General features: G+C 47.2%; 1 protein-coding gene across 4 annotated transcripts in view; it reads right to left on the reverse strand.

Annotated features, from left to right (window-relative positions):
* Nucleotides 1–12,644, reverse strand: part of NTRK2 (neurotrophic receptor tyrosine kinase 2) — a 346,251-nt gene that overhangs the window by 67,618 nt on the left and 265,989 nt on the right. For all 4 annotated transcript variants that reach the window (XM_014827013.3, XM_070496002.1, XM_070496004.1 and 1 more), the window contains one exon: nucleotides 6,597–6,831. In XM_014827013.3, the coding sequence (XP_014682499.1) occupies nucleotides 6,597–6,831 (235 nt within the window). The remainder of the gene's footprint in view (nucleotides 1–6,596; nucleotides 6,832–12,644) is intronic.

Below are 12,644 nucleotides of genomic sequence, written 5' to 3' on the forward strand. Positions count from 1 at the left end.
CAAAAGGACCAAATCCAAAGTCTTGGCATGGCAAACAGGCCCCTGTGCAATCTGATGATGGCCTCAATAGCCTACATTGTCAGCCTCAGACACATGCAAAGGAGTTCCCATTCCCTGGCCACACACTGTGATGTTTACACCGCAATCTCTTTTCATGCGCTACCTCCTAAGCCAAGAATGCCTCCCTCCCCTTCTGGCCCAGGGCCTTCCTGCCAATAGTACAATTTGGGGTTCAGATCTTAAATATCAGCTCAAATGTCATGTCTCTATGAGCCTTACTCTGATTTCCTAAAGCAGGCTGGTGGCTTCCTCTTTAGGGTTCCCAGTGCATATCTCTGTTACAGCATTCATTACACTGCATTGAAATGTCTGAGAACTCCTCCCAGCCACAGCTCCAGTCGCTTTTTTCATCTGGACGCTTTCAGTACAGCACCTAGTGCACAGTAGTTGCTTCAAAAATGTGTACTGAATAAATGCACAAATGACACACACTCTCTTGCTCCAACGCCGAAGCATATGCACAAGGTTCTTAGGAAGGCTTGAGTACACATTAAACCAATTTAGAATCTTGAAACAATTTATGTAAATCTAGTTTAATATAGAATTAATCTGAACTCAATGTTCTGATTTCTCCCCCGCAGACAGGTTCCTCTGAACTGTGCTCTCTCTCAGTGTTGTATGAGGCATAAATTGAAGACAATTTCATAAAATAAACAACGTCTTATGTTTCTGGGGCCACTTTAATCAAAAGAACGCAAACAGAAAGGTCTATAATTGTTTATACGCAAGTTAAGAGTCATTGTGTCAGTATCACGTATTAAGGGGAAAATAAGGAAATGGCACATGCAAAAGAGAGTTGATGACATAGGAGACATTGCTCTTCCAGGAAGGGCTTGTGTGGGCTCAAAATAAACACTGTGCCTGGGTTCAAGCGTTCCAGACAGAGTATGGCAGAGAAAGTTTCTCTACTATAGTATAAATGCAAATAAGTTTTAGCTCTGGGCTTTCTACTGAAAAGAAATTTTCTGAGATGAGGATGTTCTTCTATCCTGAGCTTTATTTCCTGGAGTCAGTGCTCCCAGCCTCAGAGCTAGGAACCACCTGCAAATCTGAGGCTCTTCTGTATTCATCTACGGGGCTAAAAAGACTCACTCAGAAAGGCTTTTCCTGACTTGTGTCCTGCTCAGCAATCATTTACTGACCTCCTGGTATGTATCGTGCACTCTGCCAGTCTGCGCAGATACAAAGATGTATAAAACGTCTTCTCTCCCTGCTCCCACGTGAGTGAGAAGATGCATATGTGAACAAATTCCCACGATGCCACAGGCTGTAGTGCCCATTTATATGAAGTACTGAGGGGTCACAGATTTGTGAGCAATTACTCTGCTTGGAGGAAGTCAGGGAGGAGGTGAAACTGGAAGTGCCCTTTCAGGATTAGCAGGCGTTCACCAAGCAGATGCAATGCCGCTCCTCACAGAGGGCACGCCATTGGCACTTCACATGACAACATACTAAAAACATGTGTGGAATGAGTCAAGATCGATTGATCTACCTACTGTCATCTATCTATCATCTAACAATCTATCATCTATCCATCCATCTACCTAATATCTACGTATCTACCTATCATCTAGTTATCTATTTATCTACCTGTCTAGAAATGTTCACACTACATGAAAATATTCCTTAAAAAATAAACACATTCTTTTCAAAGACCAGCGTATGAAAGTTAACTCCTGATCATTTCTTATGTGCTTGTCCTGTTCTTAAAATACCTGAGCCTTCTCCTCTCCCTTGTGTTTCCAGCTCATCACCCCTCCTACTCCAGGTGGACAGGGTAAGGAGAAAGGTGCTGAAGTTCAAGTCAGTCTTTTTGGCTACTTGTCATCTCAGCTGATTTTGGTTCAGCCTGTCTTGTTTCCCTCTGCAGTGTCTAGCCTGGTGTGGAGTACCTACACGTGATTTCCTGGACTTGGTTGCTGATATCATTTCAACACTTTAGGATGCTGACTGTGGCCTTGCTTAGCTAAGTTATTTTCATTTGCTTCTTTAAATATCCACCATAAATCAATTTGCCTATTCTGCTTCTTTTTCTTTTCTTCTTAAGTGGAAGATGAATTAAAGGATAGAATTTCTTACCATCCCAACATAAAACTAAAGCCCAGAGGAGAACAAGATTTAAAAGCTAGGATTTCAGATGTCTAGGGCTCTCTTCTCACTAACCGATCATGCTCATTTTAAGCACATGTTGGAACCACATAGGGAAAACCACCAAAGCGCACGTTAATAAAACGTCGGTGGATCCACTGTGGAACAGTAATGGCCAAATAGAGTGAGATCCTAGGTGCCTGACAGGCAGAATGTGACAGAAATCTGTTTCAGATAGTTCCTGCGTGTCAGGTTTTGCCAGTGGAGAGAAGGAATAAAAACAAAATAAAAGATTGGTATTGCAGAGCTGCTAACTAAAACAATTCAGAGAACATAAATGCTGGAGTAATTTTGGACCCGCCATATCAGGCTGTTGCAATGCAAATGTAGTGTTCCGATTCCTCCCTTCATTGGGAAGATATAATTAGCTCAGCTGCAACAGGGTGGGAGCCTCGAGGCAGGCATTTCCTGGTGCTGCCAGCTCCCCTGTGATGGAGAAACAGCTGCCACATGCCCCTCCTACCACGGATTGCATAGAGCCATGGCCACCCCACAAGGCCGCTCACAAGCCACCACGAGCAGAAGGCTCAGGCTGCCACTGGAACTGGTTCTTGCTTAAAGATAAGGAACATGTTTCTCCTCAGTCTAGTTGACTCCAGGCCTAATCACTGCCCTCCCACATGATAAAGCCTTGGTTAACACAAAAATCCTCTCCCATGACTATGGCAGAAGCAATGTTTTACATTGGTGCTGACAACCCACATCAGCTACAGAAGCTCCCCACTTTGGGGTTTGATGCAGGCTTTTGGAGAGCACAGGAAGAGAATAATGAAGAAAAACTTACTTAAGGTGCTGGCAAATGGGAAACCCAAGCTATAAGGAGGACACATTCCCCAGCTGCTGTAACAGGAAAGATGAAGAGACACCACGACGGGGAGGGGTTAAAGCTAAGCTTGTGGACGATCCAAGGTGGAGAGCTTCTGTGACAGCAGGAGTGTGCAGGGAAATGGCCACTGCAAGGTGCATGGAGTTCACCTGTAAAACAGCAACAGCTTCTGCTTGTCCATGTGCCCAGTAAACAGAATGGACCCCACTGATAAGCTTTTGATATTTTAATAAGAAAAAATATTCTACAAATGAGTTCTACGATGATAAAAACTGTCATGGCACCAAAAGGTGGACCACACCTTTGAAATTTTAGAGAAGGCAGAATACAAGCCATAATTTCTTTGTTCTCCTAGGCTACTATTGAATTGTCAGGTCCTACGTCCACCATCCCTTTTCCTACCAGCTGCTGCCCATCCTTACCTTTAACAGAAGCTAATGGAAGCCTGGTTCTTTTTCCTCATCCTCAGTGGGAACAACAATGAACCAAGTGAACGCACAAACCCTCCAGCTGCAACTGAGTAGTGACCACGGGGAGGGGTTAAATGTGTGGCATCTGAAGCACATTTGTTAATGACTGGGATAGTTTCGTGAACGTTTAACTAATAAAGGAACTGGGAATCATTATTTCATCCCACCAATTCAGAAGAGAGTACTTCAGGAAAATGTCACTTAAGTGGAGAATTTTTTTTTAGCAAATCATAAGAAAACATAGTAGATGACTAACGAGTGTTTTTATAATGTGTAAATGACCAAAACTAGCTTCTTATCTTCATAATCATGGTGACTATTTTGCTAATATTTTCCTTTTCAGGCTTTTTTTCATTAAAACATAATTTATATTACTATAATTCTTACCCTTTTAAAGTATACCATTCAGTGGTTTTTAGTATATTTATAAATATACTAAATAACCATTACCACTATACAATTCTAGAACATTTTCATCACCCGAAAAAGAAACTCTACATCCAGTAGTAGTCACTTGTCATTCTCCATTCCCCCAGCACTAGGCCACCACTAATCTACTTTCTGTCTCTATGGATTTGCCTATTCTGGACATTTCATATAAATAGGATCATATGATATGTGAACTTTTGAGTCTGGGTTCTTTCACTTACCATAATGTTTTCAAAGTTCATCCATGTTGTAGCATGTACCAACACTTCGTTCCTTTTTATTGATGAATGATATTCCATGGTATGAATATACCACATTTTGTTTATCCATACGTCAGTTGATGGACACTTAAGTTGTTTCCATTTTTTAGCTATTACGAATAATGCTGCTCGAACATTCACACACAAGTTTTTTGGGTGAACATATGATTTCAGTTCTCTTAGGTATATGCCTAGGAGTGGAATTGTTGGTTTGGTGACTCTGTGTCAAGCCTTTTGAGGAACTGCCAAACTGTTTTCCAAAGCAGCTGCACCATTTTACGTCCCATCAGCAGTTTACGAGGGTTCCGATTTCTCCACATCCTGGTTAACACGGGTTATTGGCTGCCTTTTGATTACAGCATCCCAGTGTGTGGAGTGGTATCTCCTGTGGCTTTAACTTACAGTTCCCTAATGACTAAGGATGTCGAGCATCTTTTAATGTGCTATTGGCCATTTGTGTATCTTCTTTGGAGACACCTCTACTTAAATCCTTCACTGATTTTTTAATTGGGTGATTTGTCTTCTTATTGTGGAATTTTTCAGTCTTTTTCCTCTGATCTATTTTTCTAGAGATTGTAGAAGAGGACGTTGGCGTCCACCTAGTTCATCTTGGCTTTGGGAATGAATCATAACTTTATTGATTTGGAGAATGATAAGTTTGAGAACATTTTTTGAGCACTTATTTTGTGTCAAGCCCTCTGAAACCTTTATTAACTCCCTGCCACAGAGGAAGCCATTGCTCGGGCCACATGCTTCTCCCTTAGACGCTCATCAAGATCAGTCGTGTTTTCCTCAGGGAAGCACCCATGTATTTCTTTGTCTCCTGAGACAGGGAGACCCCCCCCCCACCCCAACCTCCCACCCAGAAGCACAGCTAACAGAGGAGATGCTTCCATTGCTAGGTAAGATCTTTATCCATGTTTTAGATATCTGGAACAAACTAGATACTGCTACAGTCAGGACACATGCTTCGAACTCTATTTTGAAAACCTGAAGTTAAGACCATGCCCATGTTTTCTACAAATACACTCAAGAGAATTCTTTACAATTTGGTCTCCACTCCTTCTTCCATACAAAATTGGACAAGGCTTATCAAGCTGACAAACTAAGCAGCCCCACAAAACAATCTACAGAAGGATGTGCAATAAGGCAACGGATTCATTTTCTTAGACTCATTGCAGCAAAGTTGACTGAGCTGAGAATCAGAGGCATTGGAGGTGAGGGAGGCTGCAGGGAGGGGTCTAGGAAAGAAACAGAGAAGGCTCCTCCTCCAAAATAAATCACACAGGGAAGAGCAAAGGCCAGGAGAGGCAGGTTCTTCACCAGCCCTACCTATCACGAAACTTACTTGAGTTACGTGCTTTATCTTCTTAGGCTATATATATCCAGCACATTTATTCCTTTTACTTCCTCTCCTCTTGAAAGTCAAGCAAAACAACAATCATTACCCCAAACCTTCATTTTAGACTATCAAGACTTCAAGGTCTCCAGACGCATCCCTTTTCTCTCGTACTTAAGTGCCAAGATCTCAATTAACAAATCTAACATGCCACAGGGGCCAATTCCAGGTAATCAGGGGATCTGAATTCCTGTCTATAAGTCTCGCTCTTAGCGCCTCTGGTGGGGGAACCCCAGGCAGGCTGGGGAAGACTGTTCAGGAGCAGGCAGGACAGAACCATTTATATCTCACCAAGATGGCCACCAGCTAATTCACTTTCAGCCAAGGAGGTTCTGTGTGGGAATTTCCAAGGTCTAATGTATTATTAGTCATGTGAACAAGTTCATCTTAGGTCAAACTTCAAACAAAGGCTCCAGGCATAATTTCACAAATCAAATCCAAACCTCAAAATACTTTAGCCTCATGCCCACTAGGAATTCCCCCAACCCCTTGGGTTCCCCTGGCAGAATTCTCATGCTGAGGACTTTTCTCTTGGAGATGTCACACCCTGCTCTAGAGAGCCATGGAAAGAGTGGCCCGGTGCTGTGGGCTGAACTGTTCCCCCCAAATTCATTGGTTGACGTCTTAACCCCCAGCACCTCAGAATGTGACTGCACGTGGAGACAGGGCCTTCAAAGAGGTGATTAAGTTAAAATGAGGCTGTTGGGTGGGCCCGAATCCTATCTGACTGGTGTCCTTATAAGAAGAGGACAGAGGAACACCGGGGACGCATGAGCTCACAGAGAGAGGACTGTGTCAGGCACAGAGAGAAGGCGCTGTCTGGAAACCAAGGAGAAAAGCACGAGAAGAAATCAACCACACTGTCCCCTTGATCATGGACGTCCAGCCTCCAGAATTGTGGGAAAATAAATCTCTGTTGTTTAAGCCACGTAGTCTGGGGTATTTTGTTATGGCAGCCCCCAAACTAAGACAAGGAGGGTCTCCCCAAGGGCGTGGCTGCTTACCCTGTAGTAGTCGGTGCTGTACACGTCCCGGGACATCCCGAAGTCCCCAATCTTCACCAGGAGGTTCTCGCCCACCAGGCAGTTGCGGGTGGCCAGGTCCCGGTGCACGAAGTGCTGGGAGGCCAGGTAGACCATGCCCGCGGCGATCTGCTGAGCGATGTGCAGCATCTGCGACTGCGTCAGCTCGGTCGGCGGGTTGCCTTCGGCCATCAGCACGGCGTCAGGTCCGTGTGCCCTGGGGAGGATGCAGAAGGCGTTGCTGGAGCCTCAGCTCTTTGCCTCAAGGGGTCGCTTCTCCCCCATCAGTGCCTGGTGTTAAAAGGCGCTGCCTGACCGCATAAGAGGAGGGAAAGATTCCTCACCACAGCTGTACCTCTGTGGCCTCAGGAGCACCCGCGCTCCATTGCCCAGAGACTTCCCAAGGCCATGTGGGCCTAAATGACACCCCCTCAACACACAGGTTTATGTTTTAGGGGCTCTGGAAGGATGCTGCTGTCAGAGCGCCTGACCAGAGCGCCTGACCTGAGAAGCAGTGGGCGACTGAAGCAGAAAACAAAAACACAAAACAAAACAGAACATGGCGGGGGTTGACTCTCCTAGAGGGCAGGTCAAAGCCCCCAGTGAGAGCCCCCTCCCCTCCAAGCCACACGCTGCAGCGGAGCAACCCCAACCAGGCCGTCCTTCCAGAGGGCTCCCTCCAACACCAGAGCTGGCAGCTGTGGTCTCCCTCGCTGCACCTGCTCTGCCGCCAGGCATGGCTTCCAAGCCACCCGCCTCTCCCTCAGCCCAAAGCAGCGGAATCCCAGCGCATCCTCCGCCTGGACATTCATTCCTGGTGAAAAATTACATCTCCTTTTGCCCTTCCCCTGCCCCCTTCTCCCCATCCCCCCCGCCCCCCCTCCCCCCAGCTCAACACGTGCCCTGGCCACCCATAGGAGAGTTCTTTGAATCATAACACATTTATTCCATCATTGGGGCGAGTTTTATTCTTTATGCTATGCAAGGCGGGGAGTATGATATTTTATACCTTCTTTTTCTGACTTACACACCCGGCCTTCTCCCAGCTGTGTGACAACTTAAGGCATCTAAACACTGGCCTGTGCTTCAGGGAGGGACAGCTCTGAGTTTTGAGATGTCACCATCAGACCTGGCAGTCCTCACTCTAGAAACCTGCAGAGACTGGTGTCGCTGCCCCTGACGGCCTGAGGGGGCGCTGCAGAGCAAGGAGTACAGGCGGCCTTCACTGCGGGACGGGGCTACGGGGGCGGGGCGGGGCGGGGTGTCAAAGGGCTCTTCCCTCTGGAAGGCAAATAAGGAAGATCTCCTTCAGGACAGTTTGAAGCACTTAAATATAGAGGATTGAAATGAATTTTAAACCTGCAGAGTTCCAGAACTGTAGGAGCATTTGAAAATGAGAGAGCCAGAATTATCCAAGAACGCCCGGCTCTACCCTCTCTCCCGTACTGCCACCCAACCTTGGATGCGCTTTCTAGGGTGCTGAGGATACCCCTTCCGTCACGGCCACAGCCCACGGTCATCCCCCAAAGAGACGGTGACCAGACCTCTCCTTCTTGTATTGTCAGAGAAGAAGCACTGGACAAGGAGGTGGGGACTTTTCCAGCACCGTGATCCAAGGAAGCCTTTTGACTTCTCCAGTCGGTAACTTCCCATTAGCCAAAAATACAAAGGGGTATTGTGCTGGTCCCTGCTATCTCTAAATATCTGGATTTAACCGTTCCTAGGGAGGAGCTTCCTGTTTTTGTACAAGGCAAGTCCTAACACATTTTACCTCCATTCAAGCCACAGCCTCCGCCTGCCTCTTGTCACAGGAGAACCAGTCCTGGGGAGATGCCTGGCTCTCTTCAGCTCAGATCTCCTACCGGAGTTAAGAAGTCTTGCAGCACAGTGGCCAAGAATCTGGGTGTCAGAACTGAATTTGAATCCTGTCCTAACACACTAGCTGTGACCTTGGGGGAGCTACAGCGCCTCTCTGGGCCTGTCTCCACAATCTGTAAAGCGAGGGTCCTAACTGCCCCTTCCTGAGCTCACGATGCCAGCGTGTATGTTGTGGCTTTTCATTGGAAAGCCAGAGAAAGACTTTGCAGACAAGGTCCTCTTTAAAAAAGAAATTGAAAGGTGACATGAAAACATGGCTTATCCTCTGGGTGTTTCTTTATGCAACTGGCCTGTGACAGGCTCTTGGGGACACTGAAGAGTTGGCTCTTCCCGCCTCACTAAGGTTACACAAGCCCAGCCCTTCGCAGCTCTCCGGGGGAAGGGGAAGTGAGAATGTTTTCACTCATCACAGGAGGCAAAGCCCTGGCTGTGACCTCATCACCAGGAGAGGGGCCTGGGGGAGTATAAACTATGAGAAATCCCAAAATACCCAGAGACTCCAGGCCACGGCGAAATCTTCTTAGATTTAGTTCAAAGAGTGAAATAAGTTGTTGATTTGCCATAGCCTTATTTCAGCCCCAGAAATCTAGAGTCTGTAAGAATCTGTCCACTGCAAAGACTCCAGGGAAGAGGAAAAGTCAGAGGCCAGCGCAAAAGGCCACCTCTGCACAAAACCCCCTTCTGCAGCCTCACGCGGTGAAGGCGCCAGGGAGCTGGCGGCCCTCCACCACCCTCTGCGCTCGTGTTGTCCTGTGTGGGTTGGGGCAGGATCCTGCATTTTTACCAGTCGTTTCTCCTGCTTGCTGCTGGGTATTTGAACAAGGCTCCTTTTAACAGGAGAAACCTCTGGATGCTTTTCTTGAGCAGAAAGCCCTGCTGTAAAAAGAGGGCAGGCGAGTCTTCTCAACAAGTTCCTGAGAAGAGCATAACTAAGTTAGTACCACAGCCCTCTGCTTCACGCCCCGGGCCCCCTGCAGCTCTTGGAGGTAAGGACCCGTCTCCCCTCCGCCAGGAGCACACCGACTAAGAGGGGAGAGCAGCAGCAGCCCAGCTCGAGGACCAGGGAGGGTCGGGGGGCTTCTCCGGGGCGGGCTCTCCCTCTGCTCCGCTGGTTCTCTCCCAGGCTGGGTGGAGGTGGGTGCTGAGCCACACTCTGCTGGCTCTGGAATTCCATAGCACACTACGTTCCCTCTGATATTTTCACAGCCACCTCAAGAGGAAGTACTGCCGTGGTTAAGACCATGGGTTTTGCAGCCTGTGGCCATGAGTTTGCATCCCAGCTCTGTGGCTCACTAGTTGTGTGACTCAGTTTCTTCAACCGTAAAGTGGGAACAATGGTAATAATAGTTTATTAACTTTATACAAGTTAAAACGTTTAAAATGCTCAGAAAATATTAGCTCAATAAATTGAAAGGCTCAATAAACATTAGCCATGTTATTGCTTGAAAATACCTTATCTATCTTGCCTTCATCGGAAGGGAATTCAGGAGGCCTTCTGAGAGGAAAAACTGCAGTCTCCTTGAAAGCAAGGACTGTGTTTTTCTCCTCCTATCCCAGCCAACCTGGCAGAGGGCTTGGCCATATTGGTACTCAGCGTATGGCTTCCGGATTAATAAAAAGGTGGGAAGATGACTCTAGACATAAGTTTTTACAGGGCAGTGCCAATGACACTTGGGGACACGTTCATGGCAATCTAAGGTCTTGGTTCCCTTCCAAAAAGAGAGAACAGACAGTAGCTCACAGCCCATCATTAGGCCTGAGAACATGACTCTTGGCTTGGAAAACTTCTCGTTCCCCGAGTTCAGCAGATTCTGAAATTGAGCAGAGGTTCCCAGTAGCTCCATGCCCTGTGCAAGATGCTGAGGGACAACCGAGTGCCTCTCTTCAGAAGGAGGAAGGAGAGCAGGGAGAGGTGGACAGAGCCAAAAGTGAAAGAACCAACAGACACACACGTGTGCAAGTACACGCTTCTGTTCACGTGCGCAGTCTGAGCTCACAGGAGCGTTTAATCGCGTCCAGGTGAGTACATTTGGATTTATCGTGCTACAGTTTGGGGAAAACACCATTTGTAGTTAGAGAAGTAGCCTAGAACATGGGAATAAGGAAAAGGTATTTCTTCTGTGAGCAGCTGGACCTGAACCAAATTCAGCTTCTTTTTACATTAGATCTGACATGCAGAAGCTGCCGTCACCCTCTCTCCCACCACCTATAAGAAAAGCTTTGCTGACGTTGGATAACGCATTATTAGGGTGAGAGGCTCCGAACACTGTGAATTGGCTACATATTCCTAATCGCACCTGGCATTCCCTCATCCGATCATCGGCAAAGCAGAGCACAGGGACCCATCCCAGGAGAGGAGAACTCAATGACATGTGTATTCACGGGGCTAGAGGCAGTGAGCGTGATCCAGACGGCACAAACCATGTGATGACATTTCTAAACACAGTGGTACGCTCTTGCCTTCCAGTGTTCTCTCAGCGATTGGCTTATTACTCAAACTGCACACTTTATGAGTGTTCCAGTGGCTGCATGAAGCTACTGTGCTGATTTCTGTTGATAGCTCTCTCCAGTGGTCACGCAAACTGGAGGACAGAGAGGTTTAGGTGTTGCCATAACATGAAAGGTGTAACTTCCCAGGATTGTGGATCCCTCAGCCAAAATAAAGAGGAAATGTGGCAGAGAAGAAGGGTAGTGGGGGCAACATCTGTTGATTGCCTCCCATCGCAACAGTCCTAACACTGGCCCTTGACGGGGAGATTATTACACCCCTCTTACAAGTGAGGAAATGGAGGCCAGCAAGGACAGGTGCAAACGGTCACCTGCCCCTAACATCTTTCCTGTTTCTCCTAAATTCCACTAGCGATCAAGATGTCACAGGCAGCACATCTGCTAACCTTTCAAAGATGACAGACAGCTGTATTTTAAAGAAAACAGCATGTTAGAGCCAGACATGACTTAGAGAGGATCTAACTCAGACCCACCGGAGAGTCGAGGTGACTGAGGGCAGGTAGGCTGGAGACACACCTCAGAGACACAGCGGCTGATGCAGAATAGGAAGGAGAAATGGTCTCCGGGCGCTCACTACTAGGACCACTAACTCTTCACAGGTCACCATCGTAAACGAGCGACTTCCACTCGTGCTTCTGTTTAATGCAAGTACAGGTGCCACTGGTTTCCTTCACCAGTCTCTGATCAGTGCCCTTCTGCTCTCCCGTGGTTGATGCGGAATAAGAACCCTCGGGATGGGCCCTGGCCAGGAGACTATCAAACTCAGCCCTCCTTGCCATTTCTCTTACCAAGGCAGCCGGTTTACTAGTAGAAATCATTACTAGCAGAATTCAAGCTTCTGCTTTTTGAAAACTTCCTATTTGCTCTGATTCTAGGACCTTTCTATACTTATTCTAATTCAATCCTCATGCCAGCCCTGCTGGCTCAATATTATCACCAGAAGAGCTAAGAGACTTGCCCAAGGTCACTCAGTTAACAAAAGTCGGAGCTGACGTTCAACTTCAGCTCTGTCTGGAGGCCTAACATCCGGCCCGCATCACTTTACTACAACCTCTTTTATTTTGAAAGTCAGCCTCCCTGTTTCCAAGCAACTTGACCTTTCCTCCTGGGTTATCTCACCCTAAGCCCTCTCTCACTCTCTCTGTCCTGTGGCCCCTCCCCGGCCCCTGTACCCATCACCGAGGGAGGGGACTTCCTGAGAGCCCACTGCTGAACTAAAACGCATTTAGGCCCACGCTAGAAATCCAAGTGACGCAAACCTATGTAATAACCCAACGACTCCTTTTATAGTCAACCTTTTCCCCTTCCTTGTCTTGCCTTCCTCCAATGACCCTGCTTGCCACAAAGCCCCTCAAGTTGCAGCTGTCCATCTTTTCATGACCTCAGGGTCTCAGCAATTGCCACAACCCTGAGTCTGCAGTGGTCCCGCCAAATGCCATTTTCCCTCCTTCTTTCTAGACCTTTTGCTCATTGGATTCTGTTCTCTTCACTAGATCCTCTGACCGATGAACCTCCTGATTCTTGTTTTTGTCCTCAGAATAAAGTCCAAAGATGACCCTTCCAGCTTTGACTCCTCTTAGCTCCTTGTCCACCTCCCCTCCCCGGGCCCCTTCTGTGGTCTGAAACTCCAGACCCTCCACTCTT

The sequence above is a fragment of the Equus asinus genome, chromosome 23, assembly GCF_041296235.1.
Source record: "Equus asinus isolate D_3611 breed Donkey chromosome 23, EquAss-T2T_v2, whole genome shotgun sequence".
In the NCBI taxonomy this organism is placed as follows: domain Eukaryota; kingdom Metazoa; phylum Chordata; class Mammalia; order Perissodactyla; family Equidae; genus Equus; species Equus asinus.